General features: G+C 41.2%; 9 protein-coding genes across 9 annotated transcripts; 4 read left to right on the forward strand and 5 right to left on the reverse strand.

Annotated features, from left to right (window-relative positions):
• Nucleotides 1-345: 345 nt before the first annotated feature.
• Nucleotides 346-4,208, reverse strand: LOC142984381 (uncharacterized). The gene is made up of 4 exons (XM_076131935.1): nt 3,581-4,208; nt 1,620-2,064; nt 932-1,040; nt 346-827 (listed from the first exon to the last, which is right to left on the reverse strand). Exons 1-4 carry the CDS (start codon nt 4,173-4,175, stop codon nt 378-380), a joined length of 1,599 nt encoding a protein of 532 aa, XP_075988050.1. The 5' UTR covers nt 4,176-4,208; the 3' UTR covers nt 346-377.
• Nucleotides 1,235-2,129, forward strand: LOC142984483 (chorion class B protein Ld10-like). The gene is made up of 2 exons (XM_076132119.1): nt 1,235-1,337; nt 1,493-2,129. The coding sequence occupies exons 1-2, from the start codon at nt 1,287-1,289 to the stop codon at nt 2,066-2,068; spliced, it is 627 nt and encodes a 208-aa protein (XP_075988234.1). The 5' UTR covers nt 1,235-1,286; the 3' UTR covers nt 2,069-2,129.
• A 231-nt stretch (nt 4,209-4,439) lies between the features above and the next one.
• Nucleotides 4,440-4,942, forward strand: LOC142984382 (uncharacterized). The gene is made up of 2 exons (XM_076131936.1): nt 4,440-4,503; nt 4,589-4,942. The coding sequence occupies exons 1-2, from the start codon at nt 4,453-4,455 to the stop codon at nt 4,940-4,942; spliced, it is 405 nt and encodes a 134-aa protein (XP_075988051.1). The 5' UTR covers nt 4,440-4,452.
• An 889-nt stretch (nt 4,943-5,831) lies between these two features.
• Nucleotides 5,832-8,699, reverse strand: LOC142984528 (uncharacterized). The gene is made up of 4 exons (XM_076132225.1): nt 8,556-8,699; nt 7,499-7,690; nt 6,680-6,946; nt 5,832-6,138 (listed from the first exon to the last, which is right to left on the reverse strand). The coding sequence occupies exons 1-4, from the start codon at nt 8,671-8,673 to the stop codon at nt 5,906-5,908; spliced, it is 810 nt and encodes a 269-aa protein (XP_075988340.1). The 5' UTR covers nt 8,674-8,699; the 3' UTR covers nt 5,832-5,905.
• Nucleotides 8,700-13,085: 4,386 nt separating this feature from the next.
• Nucleotides 13,086-13,740, reverse strand: LOC142984384 (chorion class B protein Ld34-like). The gene is made up of 2 exons (XM_076131937.1): nt 13,690-13,740; nt 13,086-13,601 (listed from the first exon to the last, which is right to left on the reverse strand). The coding sequence occupies exons 1-2, from the start codon at nt 13,738-13,740 to the stop codon at nt 13,086-13,088; spliced, it is 567 nt and encodes a 188-aa protein (XP_075988052.1).
• A 321-nt stretch (nt 13,741-14,061) lies between these two features.
• On the forward strand, nt 14,062-14,622 carry LOC142984605 (chorion class A protein Ld12-like). The gene is made up of 2 exons (XM_076132344.1): nt 14,062-14,132; nt 14,217-14,622. The coding sequence occupies exons 1-2, from the start codon at nt 14,082-14,084 to the stop codon at nt 14,583-14,585; spliced, it is 420 nt and encodes a 139-aa protein (XP_075988459.1). The 5' UTR covers nt 14,062-14,081; the 3' UTR covers nt 14,586-14,622.
• A 2,477-nt stretch (nt 14,623-17,099) lies between these two features.
• LOC142984385 (chorion class B protein Ld34-like) lies at nt 17,100-18,256 on the reverse strand. Its single transcript, XM_076131938.1, has one exon. It carries the CDS (start codon nt 17,748-17,750, stop codon nt 17,100-17,102), a length of 651 nt encoding a protein of 216 aa, XP_075988053.1. The 5' UTR covers nt 17,751-18,256.
• LOC142984386 (chorion class A protein Ld12-like) lies at nt 18,028-18,550 on the forward strand. The gene is made up of 2 exons (XM_076131939.1): nt 18,028-18,078; nt 18,166-18,550. Exons 1-2 carry the CDS (start codon nt 18,028-18,030, stop codon nt 18,532-18,534), a joined length of 420 nt encoding a protein of 139 aa, XP_075988054.1. The 3' UTR covers nt 18,535-18,550.
• A 748-nt stretch (nt 18,551-19,298) lies between these two features.
• Nucleotides 19,299-20,414, reverse strand: LOC142984421 (uncharacterized). The gene is made up of 2 exons (XM_076131986.1): nt 20,229-20,414; nt 19,299-19,762 (listed from the first exon to the last, which is right to left on the reverse strand). Exons 1-2 carry the CDS (start codon nt 20,341-20,343, stop codon nt 19,509-19,511), a joined length of 369 nt encoding a protein of 122 aa, XP_075988101.1. The 5' UTR covers nt 20,344-20,414; the 3' UTR covers nt 19,299-19,508.
• Between the last annotated feature and the right edge of the window lie 51 nt (nt 20,415-20,465).

Raw genomic sequence — 20,465 nt, forward strand, 5'->3', positions numbered from 1 at the left:
CGTATTTAAGGAAAAAAGGCTCAGATTCCGTAGCGCTATTCTACACTGTCGGTACTGTCGAGTATCGAAAGTTTGACATTTAAAATGTACTGCCAAAATAGTTCTGTCGATAGTTGTAGAGAATCAAGCTACTTTTTATTCATACATAATTTGTCTCTTGATAATCGACTTCGATAGGACCTATTGTAGATTGCGCAACTGAAATGGCTTAGATTGCCGACAAAACCATAGTCAGTTTTAGTATGTGAAGCCAATTGTCATTCAGAGTCGTTTAGCGTAACGACTACTCGGCATTTTATCGTTACAGTAAAAAGAAACAAGTCTTGCTTCAAAACAATTGTTTATTCTTGTGTTTTTGATGTCCGAATCTAATTGATTCAGTAAATGTAAGGGGAGCCAGCTCCGCAGCCGCAAGCGCACTGTCCAGCGATGGACACGGCACCAGCAGCAGCGACATCACCACCGAACTTCACAGCGCCCATGATGGGCACCTGACCGGCGACAGCGGTGCTACCAGCGACTGGCAGCTCACCGGCGACAGCCACGTTACCTTCACCGGCACCACCGTAAGGAGCAGCCGCACCGTATGGGGCAGCCAAACCAGCGTAAGGGCCAGCTAATCCAGCGTAAGGGCCAGCCAGACCAGCGTAAGGAGCACCCAGACCAGGGTAGGCGATGTCAGCGATTCCAGCGCGGTAGCCGAAGGGAGTGGCGGCAGCCATACCTCCCCAGCCAGCGCAACCGTCTAATGCGAGGGGACTGGCCAAACCGTAAGGAGAGGGGTCAGCGGCCACTGCGGCGCGGCTGGTACACTGACTGAACACGCTCTGTAAATAATCTTAATTTAGTCACTTCCTCTAGTTATTAAAGTTTGCAAAAAAAGTTGTAGTGACTTTCAAGATAAATTATATTTATTAAATATAATTCTTACCTGTACCAAGCAAGCTTGGACGCAGAAGAACACAACAGCGAAGGTATTCATGTTTGATGTTTGTTCAACGAGGAGCTGAAGACTGAATGATGAACTGGATGTTGGGCAGCTTTTTATATGAAATGTGAGTTCAGTGCGTGTCACATGTGAAGAATAACATTTCGTAATATTCTATCACAATAAAAGTATTCAGTAAGTGTAATTGTTAGTACACAAGTTATAGGCTTATCGTTATTTCACAAACTTTTTAATTACAATAACCTATTAAGTTTTCTTGGTAATTGCTGATAAGGGTTATTATAAAAGCCTCACGAAGGTTGTATAACATCATTGTGTACTTCACATTAGTAACAACATGTCTGCTAAGATCGTCCTCGTCTTCTGCGCTCAGGCGCTCTTCGTGCAGGTAACAAACTAAAATATAATGTTAAACAGACTTGTTAATTATTCGTTTCTTCACGAATTAACTCAATAATTTAGTCAATATTGTTTATGAATCTCGTCACGACACTATGTCTAATATCTGATTATGTATTAACTACATTATTTTCATATATTTAGGTTGCGTTCAGCCAGTGCCTCGGTAGCCGCGCGTTGGCTTCTCCTTGTGGACTGGCCGCTCCCGCGCTGGCGTACGACGGCTTGGCCGGACCTTATGGCATGGCCTCTCCTTACGGCTTGGGCGCACCTTGCGGTTATGCCGCCGCCATGGACTTCACCCCCACCAGCGGTGGTGGACTGCCCGTCTCCAGCGCCTCCGCCATCGCTCCCGTCGGCCTCTCCGTAGCGTCTGAGAACGTTTATGAGGGTATTCTGGCCGCGGCTGGTGAGCTGCCGTTCGTCGGTACTGTAGCTGTAGAGGGTGTGTTGCCCACTGCTGGTGCTGGTGCCGTCAACCACGCCTGCGGCAATGGCATCAACGCCATGGCCGCCGAGACTACTGCCTTCGCTCCCGGCTACGCTGCGGCCGCCTACGCTCCCGCTGCCGCTCTCGCTCCCTTCGGTGCTGCTGGCATCGCTCCCTTCGGTGTTGCCGGCATCGCTCCCGCCGCTGCTATCGCTCCTGGTCTCGGTCTCGCCGCTCCTGGTCTCGGCTACGCCGGATGGGCTGGCAGAGGATGCGGATGCGCTATCTAAGAAAATGACGTGGTTCTTAAGACTTCCGAGTAGTCGAAACAATTAAAAGGATTAATAAAACAATACCGGCATTAAAAAAATATTTTTATTATATTACACCTAGAGTCATTCTTAAGCCTTGTTAAGTAGTTTGGATTTTACAAATCCGGAAATTGTAACCATAAGCGTACTATCGCTTTTGCTGCCGAGGATAGCAAACAAATTATTATCAGAGGCGATAATTAAAGATTGAATGTAATCAGGTTATTCCCGGAAGTGCAAGTAGCGCTGTAAGAAAGACACTGCGTTCCAGAAGCATTTGATTGAGTTCTAATCTATACTATATATCTATACTATATTATAAAGCTGAAGAGTTTGTTTGTTTGATTGTTTATTTGTTTGTTTGAACGCGCTAATCTCGGGAACTACTGGTCCGATTTGAAAAATTATTTCAGTGTTAGATAGCCCATTTATCGAGGTAGGTTATAGGCTATATATCATCACGCTACGACCAATAGGAGCAGAGTAGCAATAAAAAATGTTACAAAAACGGGGAAAATTTTGACCCATTCTCTCTTATGTGCCGCAAGCGAAATTGCGCGGGTCAGCTAGTTGTGAATAAATATTCTTTATCACTATTACTATTATAACCAAACAAATTTTAAAAGAATGAGATAATTGTAACGCTAGTCTACTGCCAAGTATCGAGAATTTTAAATTTGGTTTACATGTACTAAACAATCAGTACTTAGCTCGATTCTCTACCAGTATCGACTATCGACAACCGGCTAGCTACAGGCGTAGTAGGAAATATTTTGACATTGTAAATGTCAACTTTCGATATTCGATAGTACCGCCTATAGATAATCGCACTATTGATTTAATGTTATTTTAGATGTCAAACTGGTACTAATCAATAATACTGAGTTTAGTATATTGCGATCATGAGTTTTCTATCCTATAATTTAGTATCAAAAAGTAATCGGAATAAAAATCATACCCATTTTTATTCATTGCCAATTTACTACAACTTTAAAAAAAAACAAATTAATGACAGTTTTTGAGTCTTCAAATTGAGGCGCCCATAGCCAGTTGCGCTCACCGGTCGGTAAACGATCTGTGGGTTAAGCATCCATAGATGGGTGACCGCATAGTGGTATTTGAACTGGGCGTCTCCGTGCTTCGGAGGGCACGTTAAAAGTCGGTCCCGGTTGTTGTCTACTAAGATAATAGTCGTTAAGCCACGTCAAAGGCCTCTCGGGCGGCTTGAACAACTTTGACACTAGGTTGACCACTAACCATACGACAAACAAACAAAAGTCTTCAAAATAATTAAATGATCTTTCTGTAAGGTAGTAGTCAAGACAATAGTCATTTGAAAGAAAGTCATTAAACAGGGATTTAAAAACACGAATGAATTAGATGCTTTTTATTAATACAAGGTAGCAGTTAGTGGAAACATGTGCACAAATAGTTATTAGTAGAGTCCACAGCCGCAAGAACGAGCGGCAGCAGGAGCAACAGCTGCTATACTTGAACCACAGCCAGCAGCTCCATAGCCGGCAGCTCCATAGCCGGCAGCTCCGTAGCCGGCAGCTCTATAGCCGGCAGCACCGTAGCCGATACCAGCTGGTCCAACACCAATACCACCAGCAGAATTGAGAGCATTGCTTGTGATAGCAGTTACTCCATTACCACAGCCGTAGTTGACGATGCCTGCACCAGCAGAGGGCAACGCACCCTCCAAAGCTACAGCACTCAAGAACGGCAGCTCACCGACTACGAGTAGAGAGCCTTCATAAGCGTTCTCAGACTCTACAGAGAGGCCGGTGGGAGCGATGGCGGAGGCGCTGGAGACGGGCAGAGCGCCGCCACTGGTGGGAGTCACCTCGATACTTGCAGCGTTTAAGCCAGCACCAGCGTAACCTAGACCAGCGCCGATGCCACACCCTGAACCAATGCCGAGTCCAGCTCCGTAAGCCAATCCATTACCTCCCAGTGCGCCACATGATGAATAGCCGGCACCTACAGCGCGCAGCTGATTGGCTCCAGGATAAACACACTGACTGAATGCAACCTGTGCGATGAGCGCCTGAGCGCAGAGGACGAGGATAGCTGCGGGAGACATGTTACTTATTGTACTGCTGACACGAGAATGATGTCCAGCACCACTGCTGCTGTTTTTATACTAACACTGTGTTATCAATACACAATCACTTACACTCGCCTATGAAATACTGTTTGTGACATTTGCGATAAATATTGCACTTATTTAGCGAACATAATGTACATCACGTACTGCGATAATACAGACCTAGTAACTACAATTGTGGCGAATATAAAACCGTGTGAATAGTTGCACTTCATCATTCAGTCTTCAGCTCCTCGTTGAACAAACATCAAACATGAATACCCTCGCTGTTGTGTTCCTCTGCGTCCAAGCTTGCTTGGTACAGGTAAGATACAATATTTTGTTCTTAAATTCCTAAACTTTTAATCGATAACTATGAGCCTTTTATTTTAACTTTAATATTTCTTCAGAGCGTGTTCAGTCAGTGCGGTGGGTGTGGCTACTCTCCCGTCGCTGGCATCGCTCCTGCCCTCGGCTGCGGTGGAGCCGCTCTCGGTTACGGTGGACTCGCCGCATCAGGAGGCTTAGCTGGACTCGGCGCGTATGGTAGCGCTGCTGGTGTTGGGTATGCAGCTTCAGGTGCGAGTGCGTACGGCGGCGCCGGTGAAGGTAACGTGGCGGTCGCCGGTGAGCTGCCAGTCGCCGGTAACACCGCCGTCATCGGTCAGGTGCCTATCTTGGGCGCTGTGAGATTCGAAGGAGCTGTGCCGGCTTGTGGCGCCGTGTCCATCGCTGGACAGTGCGCCTGTGGTTGTGGATGCTAAGTAAAATAGACGAATTATGATTTTCATTTGAAAAAAAAATAAAAGTTGTTAAAACTAATATATGTTTTTATTAAATCTTTTTACAAATTTTGTTTATTACATAATTCTATCCTTATAATTATATTTGGCTAGTTTTCTGTTTACACTAAACTCATAATGAACTGAACAGTACCTCGATCCTCAACCACTATCGACTACCGACAACCGGCTAACTATCGAAATTTTGACGTCTTTGGAATGTACTGCCTAAATATTTCCTACGACACCCACCAGAGGCGCTAATCAGATTTTCAAACAACATTTTTCGATGACAGGTCGGTTGTCGGTAGTCGATATTAGTAGGGAAACGAGCTACAGATATCATAGTCAATTTTATGCGTTTATAATCAAAAGGTTATTACCGCATAAGATGGATTTTAATGACAACTTTTCTATAGTACTGTAAGGTTCTGTGTAAAATTGTCTTTGAAACTGGGACCTCTAGCAAATTGTATCATCTATCTTTATATTATTATATATAATTCTTCTGTAAGTGTGTATGTCACTGAACTTCTCTTAAACGACTGGATCGATTTTGATGGAATTTTTTGTGTGTGTTCAAGGGGATCTGAGAATGGTTTAGATTATTAAAAAAAGTTTCAAATTAAAGACGTGTAGACAGGACAACGTCTGTCGGGTCCGCTAGTATGTATATAAAAATGAATTGCTGTTCGTTAGTCTCGCTAAAACTCGTGAACGGCTGGACCGATTTGGCTAATTTTGGTCTTGAATTATTTGTGGAAGTCCAGAGAAGGTGTAAAAGGTGACTAAATTTGAAAATTCGCGGTATTAAATTAAAACAATAAAGCGTGAGCGAAGCTGGTCAGCCAATTGATTAATAAAACTGCCATTACATTGATTTAAACTGATTTAAATATATTTATCTGTTTTAATTCTTTACAAAATAAAGTTCCTTTTTCTCGGTTACAATATCACGATATTATCAGGAGTTTTCTTTTTTATCAGCGACTGTTCTTTGGTACAAACTGGAGGGTAGGCAGGATCCTTTTCACAGAGGAAATTGAACACGACTGCTTCACAATCGATGGTATTAAATAGACCAGAGCGAAGTATAGAGCCACAGCTATCTCGGACATCCTTTAAATGGTTCGGTTGATTCATAGGTAACGCCATGTAGGCAGCTTTTATTGGTTGACCTGAAAAACAAATGTTGTTAGCAATCGATTATATTATAACAAAAATAAATTGGAGAAGCCGTTCTTGAGTTTTGCGTTTAGCAACATATTTAACGCATTCCGATGTACGGTATAATAAAAAGTAATTAAAAGGTTATTCTTCCTTTTCTTTAAATAAAAGACCCGCACTAAGAATCACTCTTGTGTCGCGAGGACTTTTACAAACATACAAACAACAGATACAAAGTACAACCAAACTAGAAAAAAGTATTTGTGGATCGCAGACATATTTGTTCTGAATGGGAATCGAACCTATGACCTCCCAACACACTGGTAGCGTCGTCGCGACCACCACTGCGCCAAGGAGGCTGTCAAACTGACAAGGTTACTATTAAGAAAAGCTAAAAACAAAATGGAAAGTTTCACCCCCGGTTTTTGAGTATATATAGCGGTGGTTTATCTATTCTAAAGCGTTTTTTTATATGAGTTTTGACACTATTGAACAGATAAACTACCGCTTAATGTACCTCAGCAACGGGGGTCAGTCATTACGGTTACATACCATCTAGTGACATCCAGTATTCATCAACTCCATAACCCCAGTTTAAGAATCCCAAATATATATCTTTGTTATATTTATACGGTGCCATATCTTCGCTATAGTCGGGACTGGCAGCAATCACTTCACGGGTAACATTAGCTTCTACAGCACTGTTTATTATAGCAAGATGGCCGCCCTCCGCGGAACATGCGAAGTGAGCATCTTCGAAGTTTACAGCCTGTTCGTGTAACTTATAACACTTCTTAGTGCGAGGATTTAACTTGTATTCTGAAAGTAAAAACATAATTTATAGTCCGAAAACCCAATAGATTTAACATGCACCAATTATCTAGATTAATAAATAATAATGCCCTCCTAGCCTAAATCCGGTTATAGCGGAAATTAAAAGTGGCCAACGGTGCAGTACATTGTTTATAGTATCGAAGTGTGTCCAAGGTAAACTTTATTTCATCACTCTCGAAATTATCGGCCAGAGGGCTGACCTTTTCTTGGGACAAAGAATAAGCATTGCCATTCAACGTGGAAATTCTGCAAGTCTTCGGGGCACGTTACCCGAGGACGGCAATGCGGAGATATTTTATGACGCCTTATTTTAATTTATTTTATATATTTAAGTATACTGTTAACTTTTAGTAGTGAATTTAAAAACATAAAAGATGTAAATATATAAAAATATGATAATAATAAAATTTTTCGGTACGTTTTTTATTCTCTGGCCACTGGCTATCACTTTTGTCTGCTCTGTGTCCATTGCATAAGTGCATTGTGTTTATCATAGTGCTCTGTAATTATACTGAAAAGTCTATTTTATAACCTTACCTGGATCTATAGTACCGCAAGCGTTAACATCAACCTTTGAATCCTTCCTATAACACAAGTAAGGGCGAGGCTCCTCACACTTCACGTCTGATAACTTGCCATCTGGACTCATGGTTAGACATCTCTCTGCGTTGTTCTTATTGTCTGGCTGCTTGGGAGCCCATACGTGGGGTATATTACAGATGGAGATTCCTTCAAAATAATAATTATTTTAGCTACAGAAGCGCGATTCTCTACAATTGAAATCACCAAGAATGGAGAATTTAATATTTAAAATGAACTGTAAAAATATTAACTAAAACGGCCGCTAGAGGCGCTGATCATTTTTCACACAAAATGTATCGATAGCTAGCTGGTTGGCGCTGGTCAGTGCTACAGTAGCGCGATTCTCTACATTCAGTACTATCAAATATCGACAGATTGACTTTAAAATGTACGGTGATAATAGTCACTAAAGTGTCCGCTAGAGACGCTGATCAGTAGCGCGATTCTCTACAATCGGTATAGTCGAGTATCAAGAGTATTCAAAAGTTTGACATTTCAAATGTACTGCAAAAACAGCTCCTACGCCACCCACTAGAGGCGCTGATTCGATATACATACAAAATTACTCGATAGCCGGTTGTCGGTAGTCGATAGTGGTAGAGAATTGAGCTATCTATACTAATATACTAATCTTCTATACTATAAAGCTGAAGAGTTTGTTTGTTTGAACGCGCTAATCTCAGGAACTACTGGACCGATTTGAAAAATTATTTCAGTGTTAGATAGCCCATTTATCGAGGAAGGCTATAGGCTATATATCATCACGCTACGACCAATAGAAGCAGAGTACCAGTGAAAAAAATTACAAACACGAGGAAAATAATTATGACCCATTCTCTCTTATGTGACGCTAGCGATGTTGCGCGGGTCAGTTTTAAGTCTCAAAAAGTTCGTTAAATATAATTTCCTTTCAACAAATTAATTAAAATCTGTTAATGGATCTTCAGCAGCTATTTCTCAAAATGTAATCTGTGTGGGTTCAGTCAGTTAGTCCAGTTTAGGTTATGCTTACCATCAAGAGTATAATAGTGTCCCGGAGTTACAGCGTTCATTCCAACGAATATCTCACTCCCTCTCATCATGCTTAACATCTCAGATTTAAGTTTCTCTGTGGAAGGCGATACTAACATCCCACCTGTGAATACAATACAACATTAACTGCACGTTTGGCGCAGTGGTTTAAGTGGTCACCTCGCCGCAACAACCGTAGCGCCGCGTGTGGTGGGTTCGAGTCCCACCCGGGACAAATCTTTGTGTGTTGAGCACGAGTATTTGTTCTGAGCCTGGATGTTAATTTATCTATACAGGGTGTAAACGACGGTTAACCGAAAACTTCAGTGTTAATTTTGTGACACTCAATGCGCGAAATTTACTTCAACCATTTTTCTCGGAAATGATTGGTTCCCGAGTTAGTCATTTTTGAGCATTCAATGTATAGTGAACAACGCGATATATCTCCGCGCATGCCTACGAGATTTCTGGCGGCGGCGGCGCGCTGAGCGACGACATGTCGCGACGCGTCGTAGGTATCAAAATCAAAATCAAATCATTTATTCATTTAGGTCAAATGTTGACACTTACGATAGTCGTTACAATTACTGAATCTACCACTAGCTCGGAAAGGGGGTAGAGCCTTATGAGAAGAGCTAGCGAGAAACTCACGGCCACTCTTTTCAATCGCCAAAAGTTTTACAATGTGGTTGATACAATAATTGATCATGCGAGGAGCTGCCAACAATCAGCGGTACGTACGCGTACCACCACGTCTATGCGCTCACTAGTATGTATTATTAGATAACAATCTCATGTATCGTTTATGGTAGGTATCGTAAGTACGCTCGTATGTTACAATAGCTCATAGTAAAATTGTAAGTAGGTAGATACCTACTTGGCTTACGTGAAATCAAACAATAATAGCAAAATGTAACCAATAATAAGAAAGTGCTAAAACGAATTGTTATCAATGTCTATCAACACGCAATTACCTGGTGTATGGCGAGAGTTTGAGTAGGTACCTTTGGATCCGGACGTACAGGTGCAGAGCACGCCGTGCACTTCCACGTGCTTCACCATACATAGCACATCAACATTTCTTCCTATTTACGAACACAACTGCACTTCGAAAACAATAACAACAAAAATAATAACAATAAAAACACTAACAACTCAAAACCGAAACAATAACAAGTAATAATAAACAACAGTTCACACACGACACGACGAATAGGACATAACGAACGACACCGGTGAAGAGCTTCCGTCTTCCGCGAGCGAATTGCTCGAACTATCGATCAAAGAGAGCCGCCGGCGCGGGCGCCTCTCCGCTCACTCGCGCTGCCCCTCGCCCGCGCCACCCGCTCCCTCCGCGCCGTCCGCCCGCGCGCCGCCGATTTGGTGACGAGCGACGAGTTAGGATCCCAGCGAGAGATTAGATTCAATAAAATATTGATGTGGCATTACTATTTTTACTTGTCACAGTTGTTACTGGTTGCATTGTAGTTTTATTCAAATACCAAATAACATTACAAACATTATTGATGTAAGTTTAAAAAACTTTGATATTTATAACATAAAATCAGCTTAAAGTAAATAAAATAAACACGAAACGTTTATTTAATTAAACCATAAAAAATGAAGGTACATAACAATGATAACAATCAATATCCATTAATATTCTTATCAGAGAAACTAACTTATCATAATTCATAATCCCCGGAGAATTACTTAGCATCCATTTTGTCGCATCCCATCTATGTAACATCCACGCGCGGTCGCGGCGTCACGCGTCACTACGGCCATCTACTTTTCGAGTCGCACCGCGCTTGTATGAAGTATGAATGAGCGTGTAAATATCGAATAGAATTTTGCAAGAACAAATTTTAATGGAACAAAGCGACAATACATGTTAAATTGTTTATTAGAGATTTTTATAGCGCTAAAGAATATCAATAGGATTTTTTATTGTTCTGTATGTATTTGTACGTGTAATAATAAGATATCACACATTTTAAATCTTATGAATTTACCTTTTATCGGAGAGCGGGATAATTATGTAATTTTCATTTTTAACATAGAACAAATACTAAGTAACGCTGCATACTAGTGAGTGTGAGGTTGACAGCTGTGTGCGTAATCGTGTCTGTGTGGCGCGCGTAAGCGGCGTGACGTCGACCGTCGCGGCCGGCCGCCGCCGGCGCGGTGTCGTTGGCCGAACAGCTGATAGCGAATTTATACGTTGTTTTAATCCATTGCTGTTTTTTGTGAAAAACAGTAATATGACGGTTTTTTTTTTCATATTCATGTTGCATTGTGTAGTATTAACGAAATAATACCAGAAAAAAATAAAAAAAACGCATAAAAAATCGGAAAAATCAAGAAAAAACCGATGAAAATTTTCAACGCCATAAGCACCAGAATCGTGTCTAAAGTCATTTTTTTTCGTTTTCGGTAGGCTGTCGTTTACACCCTGTATATGTATGTATTTAGAAGTATATAAGTATGTTTATCAGTTATTTGGTTACCATAGTACAAGCTCTGCTTAGTTTGGAATCAAATGACCGTGTGTGAGTTGTCCAACAATATTTATTTATTTATTTATTTATATAGAAAGAGGAATAAAAGACAAAAAAAAGAGGAGTAATGAAATAACTGTTTTTCCCTTTAGAAATACATACAAAAATATATATTACTATTCATAAAACTCTCGCGTTGCATGTTTAATTTATAATAGAATACGGAATTAACGCGAACACGCATTTTACCTTAATTTGCTGCTTATGTTTCGGCGCAGGTTGCACTTGCCGTGGTCTCAGCCCTGCCCTGACCTGCGCCGAAACGTTAAGCATTTTAAGGTAAAATGCGTGTTCGCGTTAAATATATATATAACCCATATAAATATAAATATAAATATAACCCATTAATGTCCCACTGCTGGGCAAGGGTCTCCTCCCGTAATGAGGGAGGGGTTAGGCCTTGAGTCCACCACGCTGGCCAAGTGCGGGTTGGGGACTTTGCATGCCCTCAATAAATGTTTTAAGCAAATTTTTAGGCATGCAAGGTTTCCTCACGATGTTTTCCTTCACCGTTGGAGCATGTGATAATTATTTCTAATACACACGTAACTTCTAAAAGTCATTGGTGTGTTGCCTTGGGTTTGAACCTGCGACCACTTGCGTGGGAAGTGTCAACTTATAAAAAATATTAATACTATCAGTTAATCAATAGATGATTTATCAGTTATGAATGTCTTGCATAAAGGTCAGATGCGTAGCACTTGTAACCGGCGGTTCTTGCGAGCTTCGGCGAGCTAGTAAGGATCGTACCAAGTAACGTTAATTGGTCCCTACTTACCCCTATGGAAAGAAGGCGTGATTTTTTAATATGTATGTGTGTATATTTTGAAAATACACACGATATTATTAATTATAATCTTGTTAAGTCTATAGTAATCTAAATATAATAATTATGTATATTTTAGTAATAACAATTAGGCAGTGCTTTATATTTAAACCTTTCCTCGTTGAGTTATTTGTAATTGCCATGAAAACCTAATTGTATATTAATACAGGAAAATTATTAATAACTCACTATAATATAATTAGCATTAACAATAATATAATTTGATCAAATTAGCAATCAAACTTATAAATATATGTATATAAATGCGGAAGTTTGTCTGTCTGTTACGTTTTACAACAAAACTACTGAACTGGCTAAAATGAAATTTACCATAGAGATAGTTAAAGAAGTTAACTGCACGTTTGGCACAGTGGTTAAAGTGGTCACCACGCCGCAATAACCGTAGTGCCACGGGTGGGTTCGAATCCCACCCGGGACAAATCTTTGTGTGAAGAGCACGAGTATTTGTTCTGAGCATGGATGTTAATGTAACTTATATATTAATAATATAATTAATATGTGGTAGGTATCTATTCCCTTGAGATACGTAAATAAAAACATTACAAGATCTATACTATCTTCTTAAATTACACACGAGAGGAGCCGCGCAGGTCAGCTAGTGGACAACAAATTAATAGCATATCCGAACATGACTTAAAACTTATCTAAGAGGATAAATTACAAATATAGATCATTTTCAGAACTAAAATCCGTACAAATTTATTTAATGCAAGTGTGTTCAATTATTTCGCCCATTCAGCGCGATTTCTCTTGTAGAGATATTATTTGTGTGCAAAGGTTGCACAAATATTGGATATTTGTGGCAACTCAGCATTATTTATGCATTAAAAAAATAATAAACAAGCAAATGTAGCTTATTAAACATTTCCTAAAAAAACATTGTCATGGCTTATAAATGTATCTTCTTCGTAGGTTCAATAGCCTCTCAACGATGGCGCGTAAGACGCGGAAGTTTGTATGCATGAGTATATTGTCACTAGGCAGCAACTATTGGCATTAAAACAGACACAAGTCACAACATTGATAAACAACAGGAATCACGTATAATAAAAAAACGTCAAATTAATTGCAATCAGGTTTAATCGTTCATCGTGTAAGTATTATGTGAGTGGTTGTTAGTTATTCAGTAAAGAAGTCCACTTCCACAGCCGCAGGCACCTATGCCGGCAGCAGGGCCGTACGCAGCGGCAGCAGGCAAATAACCAGCCGCGGCAGGAGCGTACCCAGCTCTGCCCAGACCTAGAGCAGCGCCAGCAGGAGCAATACCTGCCGCGCCAGCAGCCCAGCCTTCATTCACAATAGCACTCACTCCATTACCGCACGCGTGGTTCACGACACCCACACCAGCAGAAGGCAGCACTCCTTCCAGAGCTACAGCACTCAAGAACGGCAGCTCACCGAGCACGCTCAACGCGCCCTCATAAGCGTTCTCAGACGCTACGGACAGACCGGTGGGAGCGATAGCGGACGCGCTGGAGACGGGCAGACCACCGCCGCTGGTAGCGATGGATGCGATAGCAGGAGCAGCGCCACATCCCCAAGCGTTGCCAATGTTGGCGGGAGCAGCGAGGGCGGGAGCTGCCCAGCCAGCACCGCCACAAGCTCTAGCAGGCGCCGCGAGGCACTGGCTGAGTGCGCTCTGTCGATGACAACAGCGAGAGTCACTTCAAGTGGCATACGTTCATCATAATAATATCAAATAAATAATGTATCAATGAATCACTCACCTGTACCAGAAGCGCTTGAGCGCAGAACACGAGGATAGCTTTTGCTGCCATTTTGTCTTGATTTGACTTAGTTGTGTGAAATCAAACTTGACTGTGCAATTTCCAAGAATTCACGTTTTATTTATATTGAAAAACTGTCGTTATCTTTTTGCGTTGCAGCAATTTTCGAAATGTATTTTTCAAATGTTTATCAGTTATTACAAAACTTAGCAACAAACACAAAATATGCGAGGTTTTCACAAGTGTCGTAAGGGCCCTCGAACAAAGAACTACGCACGAAATAGATAGGCTAGAAATAGACGTGATACCAAGAAGCTTTTGCAGTATATAAGACGCATTGAAGAGCTTTGAAATCATTCAGTCTTCAGCTCCTCGTTGAACAAACATCAAACATGAATACCCTCGCTGTTGTGTTCCTCTGCGTCCAAGCTTGCTTGGTACAGGTAAGATGAAATACTTTTTTTTCCTAATTGTAATTTTATTTCCATACTTTGAGCACTTTGTTTTAATTCTGAATGGTTTTTTAGACAGTGTTCAGTCAGTGCGGTGGATGTGGTTACGGCGCGCGTGTCGCCGCTCCCGTCGCTGGCATCGCTCCTGCTCTCGGCTGCGGTGGAGCCGCTCTTGGTTACGGTGGACTCGCCGCATCAGGAGGCTTAGCTGGACTCGGCGCGTATGGTAGCGCTGCTGGTGTTGGGTATGCAGCTTCAGGTGCGAGTGCGTACGGCGGCGCCGGTGAAGGTAACGTGGCGGTCGCCGGTGAGCTGCCAGTCGCCGGTAACACCGCCGTCATCGGTCAGGTGCCTATCTTGGGCGCTGTGAGATTCGAAGGAGCTGTGCCGGCTTGTGGCGCCGTGTCCATCGCTGGACAGTGTGCTTGCGGCTGCGGTTACTGAACTGAACATGATCACAACTGGCATGGATAACATATGAATAAACAGCATTTGAAATATATTTTATGTGTTATTCTTCAAATCGTAATCTATACTGACCTACCTCTTAACCTTGATCTTGCTTTTACCTTATAAGAATGCACTTGATTATATCACGTTTTAGATAATTGCATATTATGATAAAAGCACATCGTAACACATTACACGAGTACGTGACTATTTAGACATACCTACTCGTAACGAATACTGCACATCTTGCAACCTTCGTAGTTTTTACATTAATACTTACGTAACTTCTAATCAATTGCGATATCTTTGTAAAACCTTATTTATTTACCTATTTTTAATATTAATATAATATTATAAAGCTGAAGAGTTTGTTTGTTTGATTGATGTTTGTTTGTTTGTTTGTTTGTTTGAACGCGCTAATATCTATACTAATATAATAAAGCTGAAGAGTTTATTTGTTTGTTTGTTTGTTTGTTTGAACGCGCTAATCTCAGGAACTACTGGTCCGATTTGAAAAATTATTTCACTGTTAGATAGCTAATTTATTGAGGAAGGCTATATATCATCACGCTACGACCAATAGGAGCAGAGTACCAGTAAAAAATGTTACAAAAACGGGGAAAAAATTCACTTATGTGACGCAAGCGAAGTTGCGCAGGTCAGCTAGTTTTTAATACATTCACATAATATGAAAGTTGATTGACTGATTTCAGATATTCTAAAGAAAAAATAGGATCAATTTCTAATTTGCGATAATGATTTATTATCGTATAGCTTTAAGTGCTGTAGCTTGTGTATTTGCTTAAATACACATTTTACATCGAAAGGCGAACGGCAGGTTTATATGAAGAATTCGTACAGCTTATAAAATGTCATGTTTAGGTTTACTTTTTGTTTTAATTGGTAGCTCATATGATAGACAAGCTTATTTTAAAATTCTTATATTTTTAAAAGTTGGGAGGTAAAAGTTATATCCATTTTTAGAAGCCCCGATAGTTCGCTAAATTGCTCAGATGCTGTCAAAACCACAATTCAAAACAACAGCAAATTGGCGGATGCGTAGACGTCAGACGAAAAGTGACGTCTCATGAGATTTTCTTTTTCTTTAGTTGTCAACAAATATAAGCCATGGACCAAAAATTGTTATTTAAATAAACAAATACTTTCTAATTTATCCGGACTTCTAAAAATAATACTCCCAAATAAAAATAAGTGACTTAGTCCCCTTAATAAGTGGTACAAATTCTGTTACGAAACAACACAAACTTTAAGCTGTACGAAATCTGCCGATCTCCTTTAACCAAACATAACCTATGTTTTTATTCTTTTTAATCGTTGAATGACAGTTATTTGTATAAAAACACACAACAGTTGTTCAAAGCTTATATAATTATATTGATTTAAAATATGTTATTTTTGTTATTTTGCAAATCGTAAACAGTTGTTGTTTGTTTGTCGTATGGTCAGTGGTCAACCTAGTATCAAAGTTGTTTAAGCCGCCCGAGAGGCCTTTGACATGGCTAAACAACTATTATCTTAATAGACAACAGCCGGGACCGACCTTTTTACGTGCCCTCCGAAGCACGGAGACGCCCAGTTCAAATACCACTATGCGGTCACCCATCTACGGAATGACCGCGCCAAGGGTTGCTTAATCCACAGATCGTTTACCGACCGGTGAGCGCAACTGGCTATGGACGCCTCTATCACAGTGCTTAGCCAACATAAACCCTGTTACCCTTGAACTTGATTTTGCTTTCTGACATATTATCACTTAGTAATATTAAGTATGTGTGTTTTTATTATAAGCATATTGTAAGACATTGCACTCTAGTACGTGACTATTCCGATATAGCGAACAGTGCGTATCTTGCAATTTTCTCAGGTCCTACGTATTTCTATATAATTTGCCGGCTTGGTATTTACAAACAAAATGATATTCCTATTCTACAAAAAAAAATGTCTTTTGGATCGTTGATCAAATAAAGAGCCAAATTGTTTTGATAGTCTTCTGATGTACATTACCGTGGACATTATTAATGATTTACTGTTAATTTGTACTCGTATGTCATCTCTCTCTCTTTCCCTCTCTCTGTCTCTATTTATATCGGTCTGACGCTGGGCCAAGTTCGGCAAAATCAAGATAGCTATAACTATAAGCATATAGACTCTATTAAGAACAAACTTAACAAAATTTCTACAGCCCTTTACAACAGCTTTTCCTTTAACTATACTTTTAATAAACATGTAGCGTTAGTTTGCTTAAAAAGCTCAAATATCTGCCGACAAAAAACTGATTGAAGTTTATCGAAACCTGCTTAAGATTTTAAGGAATTACAAATATTAAAATATCAGTCAGTGTATTATTGAAGTTTATCGAAACCAACTAAAGATTTTCAGGTAATTGAAATATCAAATAAAATCAGCCTGTGTTCTAAGTACATTCATTTATTAATTGCTCATTATTAATCAAATCAAAGTTAATGAAGACATATTTTCTCTTGTTTATTAGTACAGTCCACAGCCGCACGAACGAGCGGCGGCAGGAGCAATAGCTGCTATGCCTGAACCACAGCCGGCAGCTCCATAGCCGGCAGCTCCATAGCCGGCAGCTCCATAGCCGGCAGCTCCATAGCCGGCAGCACCGTAGCCGATACCAGCTGGTCCAACACCAATACCACCAGCAGAATTGAGAGCATTGCTTGTGATAGCAGTCACTCCATTACCACAGCCGTAGTTGACGATGCCTGCACCAGCAGAGGGCAACGCACCCTCCAAAGCTACAGCACTCAAGAACGGCAGCTCACCGACTACGAGTAGAGAGCCTTCATAAGCGTTCTCAGACTCTACAGAGAGGCCGGTGGGAGCGATGGCGGAGGCGCTGGAGACGGGCAGAGCGCCGCCACTGGTGGGAGTCACCTCGATACTTGCAGCGTTTATGCCAGCACCAGCGTAACCTAGACCAGCGCCGATGCCACACCCTGAACCAATGCCGAGTCCAGCTCCGTAAGCCAATCCATTACCTCCCAGTGCGCCACATGATGAATAGCCGGCACCTACAGCGCGCAGCTGATTGGCTCCAGGATAAACACACTGACTGAATGCAACCTGTGCGATGAGCGCCTGAGCGCAGAGGACGAGGATAGCTGCGGCAGACATGTTACTTATTGTACTGCTGACACGAGAATGATGTCCAGCACCACTGCTGCTGCTTTTATACTAACACTGTGTTATCAATACACAATCACTTACACTCGTCTATGAAATACTGTTTGTGACATTTGCGATAAATATTGCACTTATTTAGCGAACATAATGTACATCACGTACTGCGATAATACAGACCAAGTAACTGCAATTGTGGCGAATATAAAACCGTGTGAATAGTTGCAGTTCATCATTCAGTCTTCAGCTCCTCGTTGAACAAACATCAAACATGAATACCCTCGCTGTTGTGTTCCTCTGCGTCCAAGCTTGTTTGGTACAGGTGAGATGAATTCCTTGCTTTTCTAATTGTAAGACTTCTTATTTCCATACTTTGACCACTTTGTGTTAATTCTGAATGGTTTTTTAGACAGTGTTCAGTCAGTGTGGTGGATGTGGCTATGGCGCACGTATCGCAGCTCCCGTGGCTGGCATCGCTCCTGCTCTCGGCTGCGGTGGAGCCGCTCTCGGTTACGGTGGACTCGCCGCATCAGGAGGCTTAGCTGGACTCGGCGCGTATGGTAGCGCTGCTGGTGTTGGGTATGCAGCTTCAGGTGCGAGTGCGTACGGCGGCGCCGGTGAAGGTAACGTGGCGGTCGCCGGTGAGCTGCCAGTCGCCGGTAACACCGCCGTCATCGGTCAGGTGCCTATCTTGGGCGCTGTGAGATTCGAAGGAGCTGTGCCGGCCTGTGGCGCCGTGTCTATTGCTGGACAGTGCGCATGCGGCTGTGGATACTAAACTGAACAATAAGATTTCTCCGAGGGATAACAATGAAATAAACAGCAGTAAAAATATATTTCTCCTTTTATTTCACAAATCGTAAACTGTACTGAGTCAACAAAAACAATCCACCTTTTGACCTTGATCTTGATTTTACTTGCTGACATTTTGCTTAGTAATATCACGTGTGCTTTATCATATTATAACATCCTAACACATTGCATTCTAGTACGTGACGATTCCGAGCAAAATGTATGTATTAGAAAATACATAAGCATCTGCGTATGAGCGTTATTAAGGGTCTATCATTTTCAAAGATTTTTGGCAGTCGTTAACAGAAGTCAGAAGCTTAAAAGTCTGAAAACCGGTCTTATCGAAGGGTATCGTGTTATAACCCAGGTAACTTGGTTGTGGAGGTCAGATAGGCAGTCGCTCCATGTAAAATACTGATATTCAGTTGCAACCGGTGAGACTGGAAGCCGACTCCAACATAGTTTGGACGAAAGACTAGGCTGATATTATTGATTTTTTTATGACCTTTTTAAATGCTAGCATTTTCTTGGGATAAAGATTGAGCATTGCCATACTACGTGGAAATGCTGCCTGCATTCTGGGAACGTTCCCGATTGACAGCGATGTGGACGAGTGCTACGACGCGTAGTGCGCTTCCCATGTTTTTTATATTTTAATACTTGTTTCTTTTATTTATTTTTTATCTATTTGTATCTATATTAATATTATAAAGTTGAAGAGTTTGTTTGTTTGCTTGAACGCGCTTATCTCAGGAACTGCTGGTCCGATTATAAAAATTATTTCAGTGTTAGATAGCCCATTTATCGAGGAAGGCTATAGGCTATATATCATCACGCTACAACCCATAAGAGCAGAGTAATAGAAGTTACAAATACTCTCTTATGTGACGCAAGTGAAGTTGCGCGGGTCAGCTAGTATTATATAATTAGTTTATTGTTGCTGTAAATAATTTAAAATGTCTATAAGTATATAGAAGTTGAAGTTGGTATTTGGCTGCTGATTGTACTGCTCTCATTAGACTCTTCTTTAGTACACACGGGAGGATAATCCGGGTGCTTTTCACAGATGAAATTCAACACTTGTGTTGTACAAGGTAGGTTATTCAATTGACCGGTCTCGCGGTGTATGAACACACATTTCTCTGCGTCGGTTTGTAAACTGTTTGGCTGACCCGGAGCTAGCTTAAGCAAGCCAGCCGCTTCGGTAGTTTGACCTGAAGAAATAAATAAATAAATTATATAATGCTAATGCTTTATAAATCGGCGTACTCTGTGGCCTCGGCTTTTTGTTATCAAAATCGAAGGTGTGTGTATTTTCCAATTATTATCTATGTTTTTTAGTAGAAATTACCAAATAATTATAATGTCCTCCTAGCCGATATCCGGCTGCGGCAGTCAATTTCATTGCAACTGGGCAACGGTGCAGGACTTTGTTTATAGTGTCCAAGTGCATGCACAATACACAGGTACACTCTCTATTCCTTCTCTCTCATAGTCCGGTGGGACGGATAACCGACATGACTAATGAGAGATCAGGCGCAAGATCGGCTTCTGTACGTCCTCTCCGAAGCACGGAGGTCTACGATCTCAAGTTCCTAACTCTGGCCAATCTTTAAGAAATTCTGAACAGAACTTTTCAGAAAATACTTTTTGGCAGGACCAGAAAAGTAAAATAGGTACCTTCATATGTCCTCCAGTTGGTCTGTGGACTGCGGTCCAAATTGCCAGATCCTAAGTGTAGGTATTCTTGACTGAATATACCCACAATACTGTCACTTGAATACGCCTCCATCATTTCCCGGATTTTATTAGCTTTTCTCTCATTGTTAACAATAGCAAGATGGCCGCCCTCCGCGGAACACGTGAATTGAGCATCATCGAAGTTCGCAGGTTTTGTGTGGTACTTATAACACCTGT

This window comes from Anticarsia gemmatalis, chromosome 27 (assembly GCF_050436995.1).
Source record: "Anticarsia gemmatalis isolate Benzon Research Colony breed Stoneville strain chromosome 27, ilAntGemm2 primary, whole genome shotgun sequence".
Lineage (NCBI taxonomy): Eukaryota > Metazoa > Arthropoda > Insecta > Lepidoptera > Erebidae > Anticarsia > Anticarsia gemmatalis.

Coding starts and splice junctions, on each gene's coding strand:
- LOC142984386 (XM_076131939.1), top strand. CDS start 18,028: ATGAATACCCTCGCTGTTGTGTTCCTCTGCGTCCAAGCTTGTTTGGTA. Junction 18,079..18,165: donor TCCAAGCTTGTTTGGTACAG/GTGAGATGAATT, acceptor ATGGTTTTTTAG/ACAGTGTTCAGTCAGTGTGG.
- LOC142984385 (XM_076131938.1), bottom strand. CDS start 17,750: ATGTCTGCCGCAGCTATCCTCGTCCTCTGCGCTCAGGCGCTCATCGCA.
- LOC142984421 (XM_076131986.1), bottom strand. CDS start 20,343: ATGATGGAGGCGTATTCAAGTGACAGTATTGTGGGTATATTCAGTCAA. Junction 19,763..20,228: donor CAACTGGAGGACATATGAAG/GTACCTATTTTA, acceptor TTATTTCTTCAG/GTCAAACTACCGAAGCGGCT.
- LOC142984382 (XM_076131936.1), top strand. CDS start 4,453: ATGAATACCCTCGCTGTTGTGTTCCTCTGCGTCCAAGCTTGCTTGGTA. Junction 4,504..4,588: donor TCCAAGCTTGCTTGGTACAG/GTAAGATACAAT, acceptor ATATTTCTTCAG/AGCGTGTTCAGTCAGTGCGG.
- LOC142984528 (XM_076132225.1), bottom strand. CDS start 8,673: ATGTTAGTATCGCCTTCCACAGAGAAACTTAAATCTGAGATGTTAAGC. Junction 7,691..8,555: donor ACACTATTATACTCTTGATG/GTAAGCATAACC, acceptor ATTATTTTGAAG/GAATCTCCATCTGTAATATA. Junction 6,947..7,498: donor TTGCGGTACTATAGATCCAG/GTAAGGTTATAA, acceptor TTTTACTTTCAG/AATACAAGTTAAATCCTCGC.
- LOC142984483 (XM_076132119.1), top strand. CDS start 1,287: ATGTCTGCTAAGATCGTCCTCGTCTTCTGCGCTCAGGCGCTCTTCGTG. Junction 1,338..1,492: donor CTCAGGCGCTCTTCGTGCAG/GTAACAAACTAA, acceptor TCATATATTTAG/GTTGCGTTCAGCCAGTGCCT.
- LOC142984381 (XM_076131935.1), bottom strand. CDS start 4,175: ATGTCTCCCGCAGCTATCCTCGTCCTCTGCGCTCAGGCGCTCATCGCA. Junction 1,041..1,619: donor GGCGGCGGCATAACCGCAAG/GTGCGCCCAAGC, acceptor TCATATAAAAAG/CTGCCCAACATCCAGTTCAT. Junction 828..931: donor TCCAAGCTTGCTTGGTACAG/GTAAGAATTATA, acceptor GATTATTTACAG/AGCGTGTTCAGTCAGTGTAC.
- LOC142984384 (XM_076131937.1), bottom strand. CDS start 13,740: ATGGCAGCAAAAGCTATCCTCGTGTTCTGCGCTCAAGCGCTTCTGGTA. Junction 13,602..13,689: donor CTCAAGCGCTTCTGGTACAG/GTGAGTGATTCA, acceptor TGTCATCGACAG/AGCGCACTCAGCCAGTGCCT.
- LOC142984605 (XM_076132344.1), top strand. CDS start 14,082: ATGAATACCCTCGCTGTTGTGTTCCTCTGCGTCCAAGCTTGCTTGGTA. Junction 14,133..14,216: donor TCCAAGCTTGCTTGGTACAG/GTAAGATGAAAT, acceptor ATGGTTTTTTAG/ACAGTGTTCAGTCAGTGCGG.